Consider the following 12908-nt stretch of genomic DNA (forward strand, 5'->3'; position numbering starts at 1 on the left):
ATCATACTCTAAAAATCAAACTAACCCACATACCCTTCATTTTACTATCTTCCATGTGCCTGTCCAAGAGTTGCTTAAATGTCCCTAATGTCTCTGACTCTACTACCACTCTGGCAGGGCATTCCACACACCCACCACTCTCTGTGTGAAGAACCTACCTCTGACATCTCCCCAAACCTTTCTTCAATCACCTTAAAATTATGACCCCTTGTGATAGCCATTTCCACTCTAAGAAAAAGTCTCTGGCTATCCACTCTATCTATGTTTCTTAAGGTCTTGTACACCTCCATGAAGACACCGCACATCCTTCTCCGCTCCAATGAGAAAAGACTGAGAACCCTCAACCTTTCTTCATAAGACATGCCCTTCAGTCCAGACAGCATCCTGCGAAATCTCCTCTGCATCCTCTCCACATCCTTCCTATAATGAGGCCACCAGAATTGAACACAATATTCCAGGTGTGATCTAACCAGGACTCTATAGAGCTGCCGCTTAACCTCACAGCTCTTAAATTCAATCCCCCCGCTATTGAACACACCAGACACCTTCTTAACAGCCCTATCAACTTGGGTGGCAACTTTGAGGGATCTGTGGACATCCAGGGACTCCAAGATCTCTCTGTTCCTCCACACTGCCAAGAATCCTGCCTTTAACCCTGTATTCCACATTCAAATTCAACCTTCCAAAGTGAATGACTTCACACTTTTCCAGGTTGAACTCCATCTACCATTTCTCATGCCAGTTCTGCATCCTGTCAGTATCCTGTTATAACCTACAACAGCCCACCACACTATCCATAACTCTACTAACCTTTGTGTCATCAGCAAACTTACTAACTCACCCTTCCACTTCCTCATCCAAGTCATTTATTAAAATCAGAAAGAGCAGAGGTCCCAGTACAGATCCCTGTGGAACACCACTGGTCACCGAGGTCCAGGAGGGATACTTTCCATCTACCACCACTCCCTGTCTTCTATGAGCCAGCCAATTCTGTATCCAGACAGACAGGTTTCCCTGTATCCCATGCCTCCTTACTTTTTGAATGAGCCTACCATGGGGAACCTTATCAAACACCTTGCTAAAATCCATATATACCACATCCACTGATCTACCTTCAATGTGTTTTGTCACATCCTGAAAGAATTCATTAGTTTGTGAAGCATGACCTGCCCCTCACAAAGCCAATGTGACTATCTCTGATCAAACTATGGTTTTCCAAGTAATCACAAGTCCTGTCTCTCAGAATCCTCTCCAGTACTTTGCCCACCACTGACGTAAGACTGACTTGTCTGTAATTCCCACGATTATCCCTATTCCCTTTCTTGAACAAGGGTATAACATTTGCCACCCTCCAATCATCTGGCACTACTCCAGTGGATGGTGAGGACACAAAGATCATCGCCCAAAGGCGCAGCAATCTCTTCCCTTGCTTCTTATAATAACCTCGGGTATATCCCATCTGGCCCAGGAGATTGGTCTATCCTTATGTTTTTCAAACTTTTCAGCACATCCCCCTTCCTAACATCAACCTGTTCCAGTATATCAGTTTGTTTCACGCTGTCCTCAGAAACATGAAGGTCCCTCTCAGTAGTGAATACTGAAGCAAAGTATTCATTAAGGACCTCCCCTACTTCCTCCAACTCTAGGCACAAGCTCCCCCCACTATCCCTGATCGGTCCTCCCCTCACTCTGGCCTTCCTCTTGTTCCTCACTTAAGTGTAGGACACTTTGGGGTTTTCCTTAACCCTACCCATTAAAGCTTTCTCATGCCCCCTTCTAGCTCTCCTAAGTCCATTCTTCAGTTCCTTCCTGGCTGCCTTGTAACTCTCTAGAGCCCTGTCTGATCCTTGCCTCCTCAACCTTAAGTAAGATTCCATCTTACCCTTGACTAGATGTTCCACTTCTCTTCTCACCCGAGGTTCCTTCACCCTACCATCCCTCCCTTCCCTCAGTGGGACAAACCTGTCCAGCACCATCAACAGGTGATCCCTGAACAACCTCCACATTTCTGTCCTGCATTTCCCTGAGAACATCTGTTCCCAATTTAGGTGCCCCAGTTCCTGCCTGATAACATTGTACGTCCCCCTCCCACAATTAAATACTTTCCCATACTGCTCCTATCACTCTCCATGAGTATAGTAAAGGTCACAGAGTTGTAATCACTGTCACCGACATGGTATTCTTGATGGAATTGCCCAGAGTCCCGTCAGGCTGGGGTGTGAGTGCCGTGATAGTGATAGCCTCTGACTGAATGATATTCTTTGTTGTTACTCTTGTAAAGTACATTCGAAGGTTCTGTACCTGAGACCGCTCTGAAGGAATGCCCAGTTTAAGGCTGGAAGCCAGTTTAACCGATTCCTGGTCTCACTTGGGAGAGCACCAGTAAATTATGGATTTCCTGCACTGTCGTTTTGGGGCAGTAATTATTTGCAAGTGGTTATTTGTGTAGACATGTTAATAAATAATGATCTTCAATTCCTTTCCAAATTCTGGGCAGGAAGGGGATTTTGAATGGACTGATGGGACAACGTATGACTATAATTATTGGGATCGCAACCAACCTGATGATGGAACCCAGCTAACAGAGGAGGAGGAAGACTGCGGCCAGATATGGTTCCGGCAAAGCAGTGGTAAGCACTTTCTCTGAAATAATGTCAGACTAACGGAATCTTTGCTGGGAAATTAGGAGGGACGTCAAACTTTGGGAAAATCCAGTGGTAATGCTCGATGAATTCCACTTGTCTCCAAATTTGAGAAAAGTTATTAAATTTTGATGAAAAACAGGAATCATGGGAATATCTAATAGCAAAATAAACCCTGTAAATTTGAAATAGAAGCAAAACAAGACTGGTAGTGCTCGGGAGAAAATGAGGAGTGCAGATATTGGGGATCAGTGTCGAGAGTGTGGTGCTGGAAAAGCACAGCAGGTCAGGCAGCATCCGAGGAGCAAGAGAATCAGCGTTTCAGGCATAAGCTCTTCATCAGGATACTCAGCAGGGAAATTGATGGGATTAAAGTCCAACAAATCCCCAGGGTCTGATAATCTGCATCCCAGATACTGAAGGAAGTACCCCGAGAGATACTGGGTCCATTGGTGGTCAACTATCAAGGTGGTATAGACTCTGGGACAGCCCCCACAGTCTGGGGGGGGTAACTAATGTAATGTCTCTACTTTCGAAAAGAGGGAGGGAAAACTGGGAAATATATACCAGTCAGACTTATGTCCGTTATGGGGAAAATGCTCACGTCTGTGATAAAAGATTTAATAGAACATTAGGAAAAGATTGCCAGGCTTGGACAGAGTCAGCATGGATTTGCAGAAGGAAAATTATGCTTGACAAATCTGCTGGAATTTTTGGAGGATGTAACTAATAGAGTTGATGAGGGGAAGCCACTGGTTATTGGTTTATTTGAACTTTCAGAAGTCCCACATAACAGATTAGGTGTAAAATTAGAGTACATGGCATTGAGATAGAAAACTGGCTGGCAAACAGGAAATATAGAGTGGAAATAAACAAGTCTTTTTCTGAACGGCTAGCAGTGACTAATGAGAGCTTGGAACCCAGGTGGTCACAATATTTATTACTGATTCAGATGAGCAAACAAAATGTAATATTTCAAAATTTGTGAATGACATAAAGCTGGGTGGGAGAGGGAGCTAGATGCAGAGATGCTTTGATGTGATTTGGACAAATTGGCTGAGGGGGGAGATGTATGGCAGATGCAGTATAATGTGTCTAAATGTGAGATTATCCACTTTGGTAGCAAAAACAGGAGGCAAGTTATATCCCATGCTGAAGGTAAGCATGCAGGTGCAGCAGGTGGAAAAGAAGGCAAACGGGTATGTTGGCCTTTGTGGTGAGAAGATTTAAGTTTAGGAGCAGGGATGTCTTACTGCAGTTATTTCGGGCCTTGGTGAGACCAGGCCGACTCTGTGCAGTTTTGGTCTCCTTATCTGAGGGAGAATACTTTTGCGATGGAGTGAGTGCAGTGAATATGCACCAGACTGTTTCCTGGGATGGCAGGATTGACATTTAAGGTGATTTGAAATCTGTTAGGATTATGTTTACTGTACTTCAGAAGAGTAAGGGGGAAATCTCATAAAAACCTATAAAATTCAAACAGGACCAGACAGAGTAAATGCAGAAAAGATGTTCCAGATGACCAGGGGAGTCTAGAACCAGGGATCACAATAAAAGGATAAGGAGTAAAGCTTTTAGGGCTGAGATAGGGAGAAATGTCTTGACCCAGAGAGTGGTGAGCCAATGGAATTCACTTGCACAGAGCAGTCAAGGCCAAAACATGGAATGATTTCAGGAAGGAGTGGATATACCTCTTCAAGCTGAAAGAATCAATGGATCTGGAGGGGGCGGGTTGGGGGTGGGGTGAGGGGGGCAAGCAGGAGTAAACCATTGAGTTGGATGGTTAGCCATGATCATAATGAATGGCAGAACAAGCTTGCAGCGACAAATGGCCTCTTTCTGTTCCTGTTTCCATGTTTGTAACTCACATTTATTTATTCCACTGGGACTCAGATTACTCATGTCACTATCCATGTCACAAGGAATTTTCAAAGTTAGTAATGCTCCCACAGGTCATTTTTGGATACCATTCCATTTGAAGATATTTTCCACAATAAATACACTTGATCATTGTTCAGTAAGAACTAGACTAAGGCAGATAGATGGAGATAATCTGCAGATCAATCATGAGCTAAAAGTGCTTCATATTTGAGGCTAAAGGGCCTGTATCTATGTTTTTATGACTGTGACAAGTGAAATGAGGTCTGATTTTCCTGCAGATTTCTGTAAACTGGTGAAGGACATGCCAGGATTAATAGCTGTCACTGGGGCAGTTAAATTGACTGGAGGCAGAAATCTGGCTGGATTGTCTGGGGGTCTTCACGTTGGCTAAAGTGCCTTTGCCTTCCAAACAAGGTTGTCATCTTGTGTTTCTGTGTTTTAAAAGCTTTTAGAAAAAGAAGGCAGCAATTTTGTGAGCCTTGACTCTCTCTAACCTACAATCCATTCTCCATTAAAATAAGTGACATGAATCTCTGGAAAATTCCTGGCCAGTTTACTCAGACTCCCCCGTTCCCCAAAGCCTGTTGCAGACACACCATATATCGGTTCACACAGCCTTCAGCCCATCGAGTCTGCATTGATGTATCTATCACTAAAAGTGCTTTCATCCCAATTTCCTACACTTGTCCCATATCCTTGGACATTATGATATTTGAAGTACTCATCCAAATATTTTTTAAAGGTTGTAAGATTTCCAGCCTCCACTACCTTCCCAGGTAGTGCATTCCAGATTCTCACTGAGTGAAAATGCTTTTTTTCCCAAATCCCCTCTGAATTTCCTGCCCCTTACCCTAAAACTATGCCCCCTCGTGATTGACCCCTCAGCCAAGGGGAACAGCTGCTCTCTATTCACCCTGTCCATACCCCTCATGATCTTATCCACCTCAATCATGTCCCCCCTCAGTCCTCTCTGCTCTAAAGGAAACAATCTAAGTCCATCCCGTCTCTCCTTATATCTCAATATCTCCATCCCAGACAACATCCTGTTGAACCTCCTCTGTACCCTCTCCAGTGAGGTGACCAGAACTGCACACAGTACTCCAGCTGTGACCTGACCCACGCTCTGCACAGCTCCAACATTACCTCTGTGCGCTTATACTCTATGCACGACTGATGAAAGCAAGTGTCCCACCTGCCTTCTTAACTATCCTATTCACACGCTCTACCGACTTTAGAGATCTGTGAATAATTACCCCACGATCGCTCTGTCGCTCTGAGCCACCCACTGTCCTGCCTTTCATTAAATATTCCCTCGTCTTGTTTCTTCTTCCAAAGTGTCTCATCTCGCACTTATCTGGGTTAAATACCATCTGCCACTGGTCTACCCATCTGACTAACCCAACCATATCTTCCTCTAACCTACAACCATCTACTTCACCATTAATTAACTTACCGAACTTGGTGACATCTGCAAAATTTGCTTAACATTCCCCCAACATTTTCATCTATATTATTTATGTATATGACAAACAATAAGGCCCAATATAGTGATCCTTGTGACACACCACTGGATACAGGCCTCCAGTCACTTAAACAGCCTTCTCCCACTACCCTTTGTGACATATCACTAAGTCAGTTTGTGACCCATCTCACCAAGTTCCTCTCAATTCCATGGGCTTTAACCTTCTCAATCTGTCTCCTGTGAGAGATATGGTCAAAAGCTTTGCTAAAATCCATATAAATGACATCAACTGAACTTCCCTCATCCATACACTTGATCACATTTTTGAAAAGTTCTAACAAAATGGTTAGGCATAACCTCTCTCTCTCTCTCTGACAAAACCATGCTGACTATCCCTAATTAACCCATTCCTTTCCAAGTGGGTATTAATTCGCTCGTTCAGAATTTTCTCCAATAGTTTCTCTACCACTGACATGAGACTCATCAGTCTGTAATTTCCTGATTCATCTCTACCACCTTTCTTGAAAAGTGGAACCACATTAGCCATCCTCCAGTCCTCAGGCACTCCAACCCTACGGCCCCCCTCCAACCCCAAGTGGCCAGAGAGGAATTAAAAATTGGTGTCAGAGCCCCTGCAATTTCCTGCCACTCCTCCCACAGCAGCCTGGGATGCAGTTCATATTCATGGAATTGTCTACCACCCACAAGGTACAAGTCAGGAGTGGGATGGAATACTCCCCTCTTGTCTGGATGAGGGCAGCTCCAACAACACTCAAGAAGCTTGACACCATCCAGGACAAAGCAGCCTCTAGATAGGCACCACATCTACAAACACCCACTCCCTCCATCACTGACGCTCAGTAACAGCACTGTGTACTACCTACAAGATGCAGAAATTCACCAAAGATCCTCAGACAGTACCTTCCAAACCCACGACCACTTCCATCTAGAAGGACAAGGGCAGCAGGTACATGGGGATACCACACCCTGCAGGTTCCCCTCCGAGCCACTCACCGTCCTGACTTGGAAATATATCACCTTCAGTGTCACTGAGTCAAAATCCCGGAATTCCCTCCCTAAGGGCATTGTGGGTCAACCCACAGCACATGGACTGCAGTGATGCAAGAAGGCAGCTCACCCCCACCTTCTCAAGGTGAGCAACTAGGGACGGGAAATAAATACTGGGCCAGTTAGTGACACTCATATCCCATGAAGAAATAATTAATAATTAAGGCTCTTGAGTAGAACTTTGAAAATCACAATGAATAGTCACAGAGATATAATGGTGGACAGATGTTCAGTGAAGGTCCAACTTACTTTTAAAAAAGGATTTTGAGATATTTCCATTGTAATTAAAATTACAGTGTCTGAGAATGAATTATATTAGCCTTGTTGAATCCCTCTTCCTCCAAAGTCAGCTCCAGTCACTTTTCCAGCTAAAGATAATGTTGAATGTGGTTACACAAGCTGAAATAAAGAGACCTCCATTTGTTCAAGACCCTTTGAATAAAGGGCGCTAACTTCTTTCTTCAACACTGAGGAAGCAAAAAATCTTGCTCCAAAAACCAACAAGAGCAGGATACAGATCACCTGATCAAGGGAAAATGTATCCTCTTCATCTGCAGCCTCCGCACTCTTAGATGAAATGCTAACACTTTTACAGGTCATTACTTTCAAAGGCTTGAGTAAATTGAAGAAGTGTTTTCATGTCCTTATCAATATTTTGCTGCCATTTCACAGATAATCATGCAGCCAGCAGAGCAGCATCATTACCCCCTCCCACATTTACATTGAGAACTTCCTGCAGCAGTTTGCTTCCTGCAGTGTGTGTGGAGTTTTCACATTCTCCTATTAAACGCATGGGTTTCCTCTGGGTGCTTCAGTTTCCCCCTACAATCCAAAGGTGTGGAGGTCAGGTGAATTGGCCATGCTAAACTGCCCACAGTGACAAGGGATGAGTAGGCTATGTGCATTAGTCAAGGGTAACTATCGGATAATAGGGTAGGGGAATGGGTCTGGGTGGGTTGCTCTCTGGAGGGTTGGTGTGGACTTGTTGGGCCAAATGGCCTGTTTCTACACTGTAGGGATTCTATGATTCTATGATTTTGGGATATGGGAGGAGGAAGTCCCGAAAGGGTGATTTCCAACTCCCTTCCCAACCCCCCAATGTACCAGCATAGAGCAGAATGACAGTGGGCCCCCTATGGTGAGGGGCAGGAGCGATAGAAAGTGAAGAGGTTTTCCATTCTCATTGATCTGAAGCAGAGTTCATCATTGGGATGCTGAATTGTCTGTATCCTGTAAATGCAGGAATCATATCGTGAGGTCTCTTGACTCCGTTCCTTTTGCCCTCAAAAGGGTGGCTAAGTCCCGAACAACGGCACGGTGACACAGTGGTTAGCACTGTTACCTCACAGCGCCTGAGACCCGGGTTCAATTCCCGACTCAGGTGACTGTCTGTGTGGAGTTTGCACGTTCTCCCCGTGTCTGCGTGGGTTTCCTCTGGGTGCTCCTGTTTCCTCCCACAGTCCAAAGATGTGCGGGTCAGGTGAATTGGCCATGCTAAATTGCCCGTAGTGTTAGGTAAGGGGTAAATGTAGGGGTCTGGGTGGGTTGCGCTTCGGCGGGTCAGTGTGGACTTGTTGGGCCGAAGGGCCTGTTTCCACACTGTAAGTAATCTAATCTAATCTAACTGATTGGAACATGTTGCTATGGCAACCAGAATAAATCAGCACAGGGAAAGTATTGAAGAAGGTGTCTGTCAGGGATCTTGGATTGTTCTAAAATCCCTTATTTCTTCCAACAATGAGTGGCATCCTGAGGAGGTGTTGGTGCTGGGAGTGAGGCGAGTGTTTGTGAAACAGCCGAGCGTCAACTGTAACTGTAACAGTCATACATCAGCTCCTGGAGCATCACAATGCCAGTGCCATGTCTGTTCCATGTCAGCTCCATGTCAGTTCCGTGTTTGTCTGGATATACTCCATGGAGCGATGTGCAACCAGGACAGTCATGCAGCTAAAGCTAAAGGATGTTTCTGACAGTGATGAAGCTACACGGAGTATCACCCTCTCGAGTGTACACTGAATCACAAAGGCACTGGGTCATCAAGCACTTCATCAACATTGCCCCATAGGTACCATCTCTCTGAGCTTGAGGGACTCCACTCCCAACATCAACTCTCACTCAGTGGGAGCATGGGAGAACATACAGACAGACAACTAAAATCATGATAGAACTGACAGAATGGTGAGGGAAAACCCTGTTTCAATTGGTGAAAGTGCTGAGAAACAGAGGACAGAAATTTAAACAGATTGGCAAGAGAGTCAGATATGATTTTTTTTTACTTTCTTCATTCAAAGGATGTGGGCATTGCTGGCTGGGTCAGTATTCCATCACACTCCTGACTTGTTCCTTGTAGATGGTAGGGAAAAACAATGACTGCAGATTAGATTAGATTAGACTTACAGTGTGGAAACAGGCCCTTCGGCCCAACAAGTCCACACCGACCCGCCGAAGCGAAACCCACCCATACCCCTACATTACCCCTTACCTAACACTATGGGCAAATTTAGCATGGCCAATTCACCTGACCCGCACATCTTTGGACTGTGGGAGGAAACCGGAGCACCCGGAGGAAACCCACGCAGACACGGGGAGAACGTGCAAACTCCACACAGTCAGTCGCCTGAGTCGGGAAACCAGATTCTGGATCAGAGTGGTGCTGGAAGAGCACAGCAGTTCAGGCAGTATCCGAGGAGCAGGGAAATCGACGATTCGGGCAAAAACCCTTCATCAGGAATAAAAGCTTTTAAAGCTGCCTGAACTGCTGTGCCCTTGTAGATGATGGACAGGCTTCAGGGAGTCAGGAGGTGAGTTACTGTCTGTATGGTTCTAAATGAGGAATGACGATGAGGAAAATCCTGTTGCATGCAGTGAGTGGTGTGGTGTCTGGAGTTACATGGGCTGAGAGTGCAGCAGAAACTGATTCAAATGGAACTTTTAAGCAGGAACTTGATGAGTATCTGAAGAGAAAAGATTTATAGGGTTAATAGGAAAAGGTAGGGAAGTGGGAGTTGCTGGGTTGTTCCTGCAGAGAGCAGGGACAGGCAGGACAGACTCCATTTGTTCTTTGATTCTGTCTGGTGTAAATCCTGAATGTGAATGTCCACCCCATCCAACACCAGCTCCTCTACAAAGTCCTGAATGTGAATGTCCACCCCAGTCCAACACCAGCTCCTCTACATAGTGAGCTACAAACCGAGAGCTTCAGTCACACTCACCACTGTCGCAAGTCCCTGATAAATAGAATGACTGTGTGGGATGTATACCCCTGCAGAGGCAAGTAGACAAGGAAACCCTTTTGCTTAAGGGTTTTGATGAAGTAACAGATGAGAAGCCGTCAGAACAGAGCGTGCATTTAAACCTCAGTGTGTGGAGTAAATCAATCCCCATCACTTCCAATGGGAGCCGCTTTTAATCTTTTCACTGGAGACAATGGTTATCTGCTGAAAGCTAGTGCTTCCAAGTAGGCCTGCTGGACTATAACTTGGAGCTGTGTGATTTTTAACTTTGTCCATCCCCGTCCAACACCACATCATGTCTCTCTCTGTACTGTCACATCCCCATCATGTCTCTCTCTGTACTGTCACATCCCCATCATGTCTCTCTCTGTACTGTCACATCCCCATCATGTCTCTCTCTGTACTGTCACATCCCCAATGTGGAGCTGCTAATGCTGGCCAGGGCATAACAGAACCTGAGCCATCTCCACCAGGAAACTGAGAACAGCAGGTCTCTCTGTTTAAACTCCAGCAGCATCTATCCTGGATTCTAAAGAGTGTGCAGTGGCCTTTAACTCTGAACCAGGTTACAATAATGAACATTTCCCTTCATTCACCTCTCCTGCTTAGCTAATTTCCATTGAATTGCATCTTACTCTGTTTCTCATTTCCTTGGAGTGTGGTCCGGAGGGAGTGAGGTTTATTTATAGAAATCGCTCTTGATGCTGAGCATGAAAGTAATGTCCAGCAAACCAGTAAAAACCTTTTCTTTAAAATAACAAAGGTATTTCATTAAAATATGTTGATATGTTCCTTATTACCATCACAGAGTGAGGACATTTATTACACAATTTATTACACATTTATTAAACTCACAACCACTTCCAACTAGAAGGACAAGGGCAGCAGATACATGGGTAACACTACCCCCTTCAAGTTCCTCTCCAAGCCACTCACCATCCTGACTTGGAAATATATCGCTGTTCCTTCAGTATCGCTGGGTCAAAATCCCGGAATTCCCTCCTTAAGAACATTGTGGGTCTACCTACAGCACATGGACCGCAGTGGTTCAAGAAGGCAGCTCACCCCACCTTCTCAAGGGGCAACTAGGGACAGGTAATAAACGCTAACAGAGCCAGCGACACCTACATCCCACAAACAAATAACAAACAGCTATAGATCACCTTTAACACTTCCTCTGGCAGCTCATTCTATGTATTCACCAACCATTGCGTGAAAAAGTTGCCCCTCAGGTCCCTTTTATATCTTTCCCTCCCACCTTAAACCTATGCCCTCTAGTTCTGGACTCCCCGATCCCAGGGAAAAGACTTTGTCTATTTATTTTATCTATGCCCCTCATGATTTTATAAACATCTGTAAGGTCACCCCTCAGCCTCCGACACTCCAGGGAAAACAGCCCCAGCCTGTTCAACCTCTCCCTATAGCTTTACAACATCCTTGTAAATCTTTTTTACAGCTTTTCAATTTAATAATATCCTTCCAATAACTGGGTGACTAGAATTGCTCTCAGAATTCCAAATATGGCCTTACCAATGTATTACACAGCTGTAACAAGGTGTCCCAACTCTTGTACTCCGTTCTCTGGCTAATGAACGCAGGCATGCTAAATGCCTTCTTCACCATCCTACCTATGATGCCACTTTCAAGGAACTATGTACCTGCATCCCGAGGCCTCTCTGTCTGATAACACTCCCCAGGGCAAAAATGCCACACCTCACATTTATCTAAATTAAACTCCATCTGGCCCAGCTGATTAAGATCCCATTATAATCTTAGATAACCTTCTTCACTGTCCACTATATTGCCAATTTTGGTGTCATCTGCAAACTTACCTCTGTACCTGCAAACTATGCCTACTATATTCTCATCAAAATCATTTATATAAATTATGACCAATAGTGGGCCCAGGACTGATCATTTGGGCTGGGTCTCCCTGGATCCAATGTGATCTAACCTGACTAACCATGTCAAAAGCCTTGCCAAAGAGTCCGTGTGGATAATGCCTATTGCTCTGCCTTCATCTATCTTCTTGGTCACTTGATTAGTTTAGATTACTTACAGTGTGCAAACAGGCCCTTCGGCCCAACAAGTCCACACTGACCCTCCGAAGCGCAACCCACCCATACCCCAACACTCACGCCTTACCTAACACTACGGGCAATTTAGCATGGCCAATTCACCTAACCTGCACATCTTTGTGACTGTGGGAGGAAACCGGAGCACCCGGAGGAAGCCCACACAGACACAGGGAGAACGTGCAAACTCCACACAGTCAGTCACCTGAGTCGGGAATTGAACCCGGTCTCTGGTGCTGTGAGGCAGCAGTGCTAACCACCGTGCCACTGTGCCGCCCAAACTTCTTCAATCAAGTTTGTGAGACATGATTTCCCACACACAAAGCCATGCTGACTATCCCTAATCAGTCCTTGCCTTTCCAAATACATGTAAAGCCTATATTTCAGATCTTCTCTTACCCACCACTGACATCAGGCTCTCTGTTCTCCAGTTTGCTATGTCTTATTGAATGCACCGAAAAATCAGGAAAACATTGTTCTAATATTATTCACTTTATGATCACTCAATTGAAAGTTCCGGACATTGACTCTCATTTCAAATTACCTC

The 12908-nt window shown here is 45.0% G+C and overlaps 1 protein-coding gene across 2 annotated transcripts in view; it reads left to right on the plus strand.

The window, feature by feature from the left end:
• clec19a (C-type lectin domain containing 19A) overlaps window positions 1–12908 on the plus strand; it is a 52707-nt gene that overhangs the window by 27432 nt on the left and 12367 nt on the right. For both annotated transcript variants that reach the window (XM_060840097.1, XM_060840095.1), the window contains exon 4: window positions 2498–2630. In XM_060840097.1, the coding sequence (XP_060696080.1) occupies window positions 2498–2630 (133 nt within the window). The remainder of the gene's footprint in view (window positions 1–2497; window positions 2631–12908) is intronic.

Source organism: Hemiscyllium ocellatum, chromosome 20 (genome assembly GCF_020745735.1).
Source record: "Hemiscyllium ocellatum isolate sHemOce1 chromosome 20, sHemOce1.pat.X.cur, whole genome shotgun sequence".
Lineage (NCBI taxonomy): Eukaryota > Metazoa > Chordata > Chondrichthyes > Orectolobiformes > Hemiscylliidae > Hemiscyllium > Hemiscyllium ocellatum.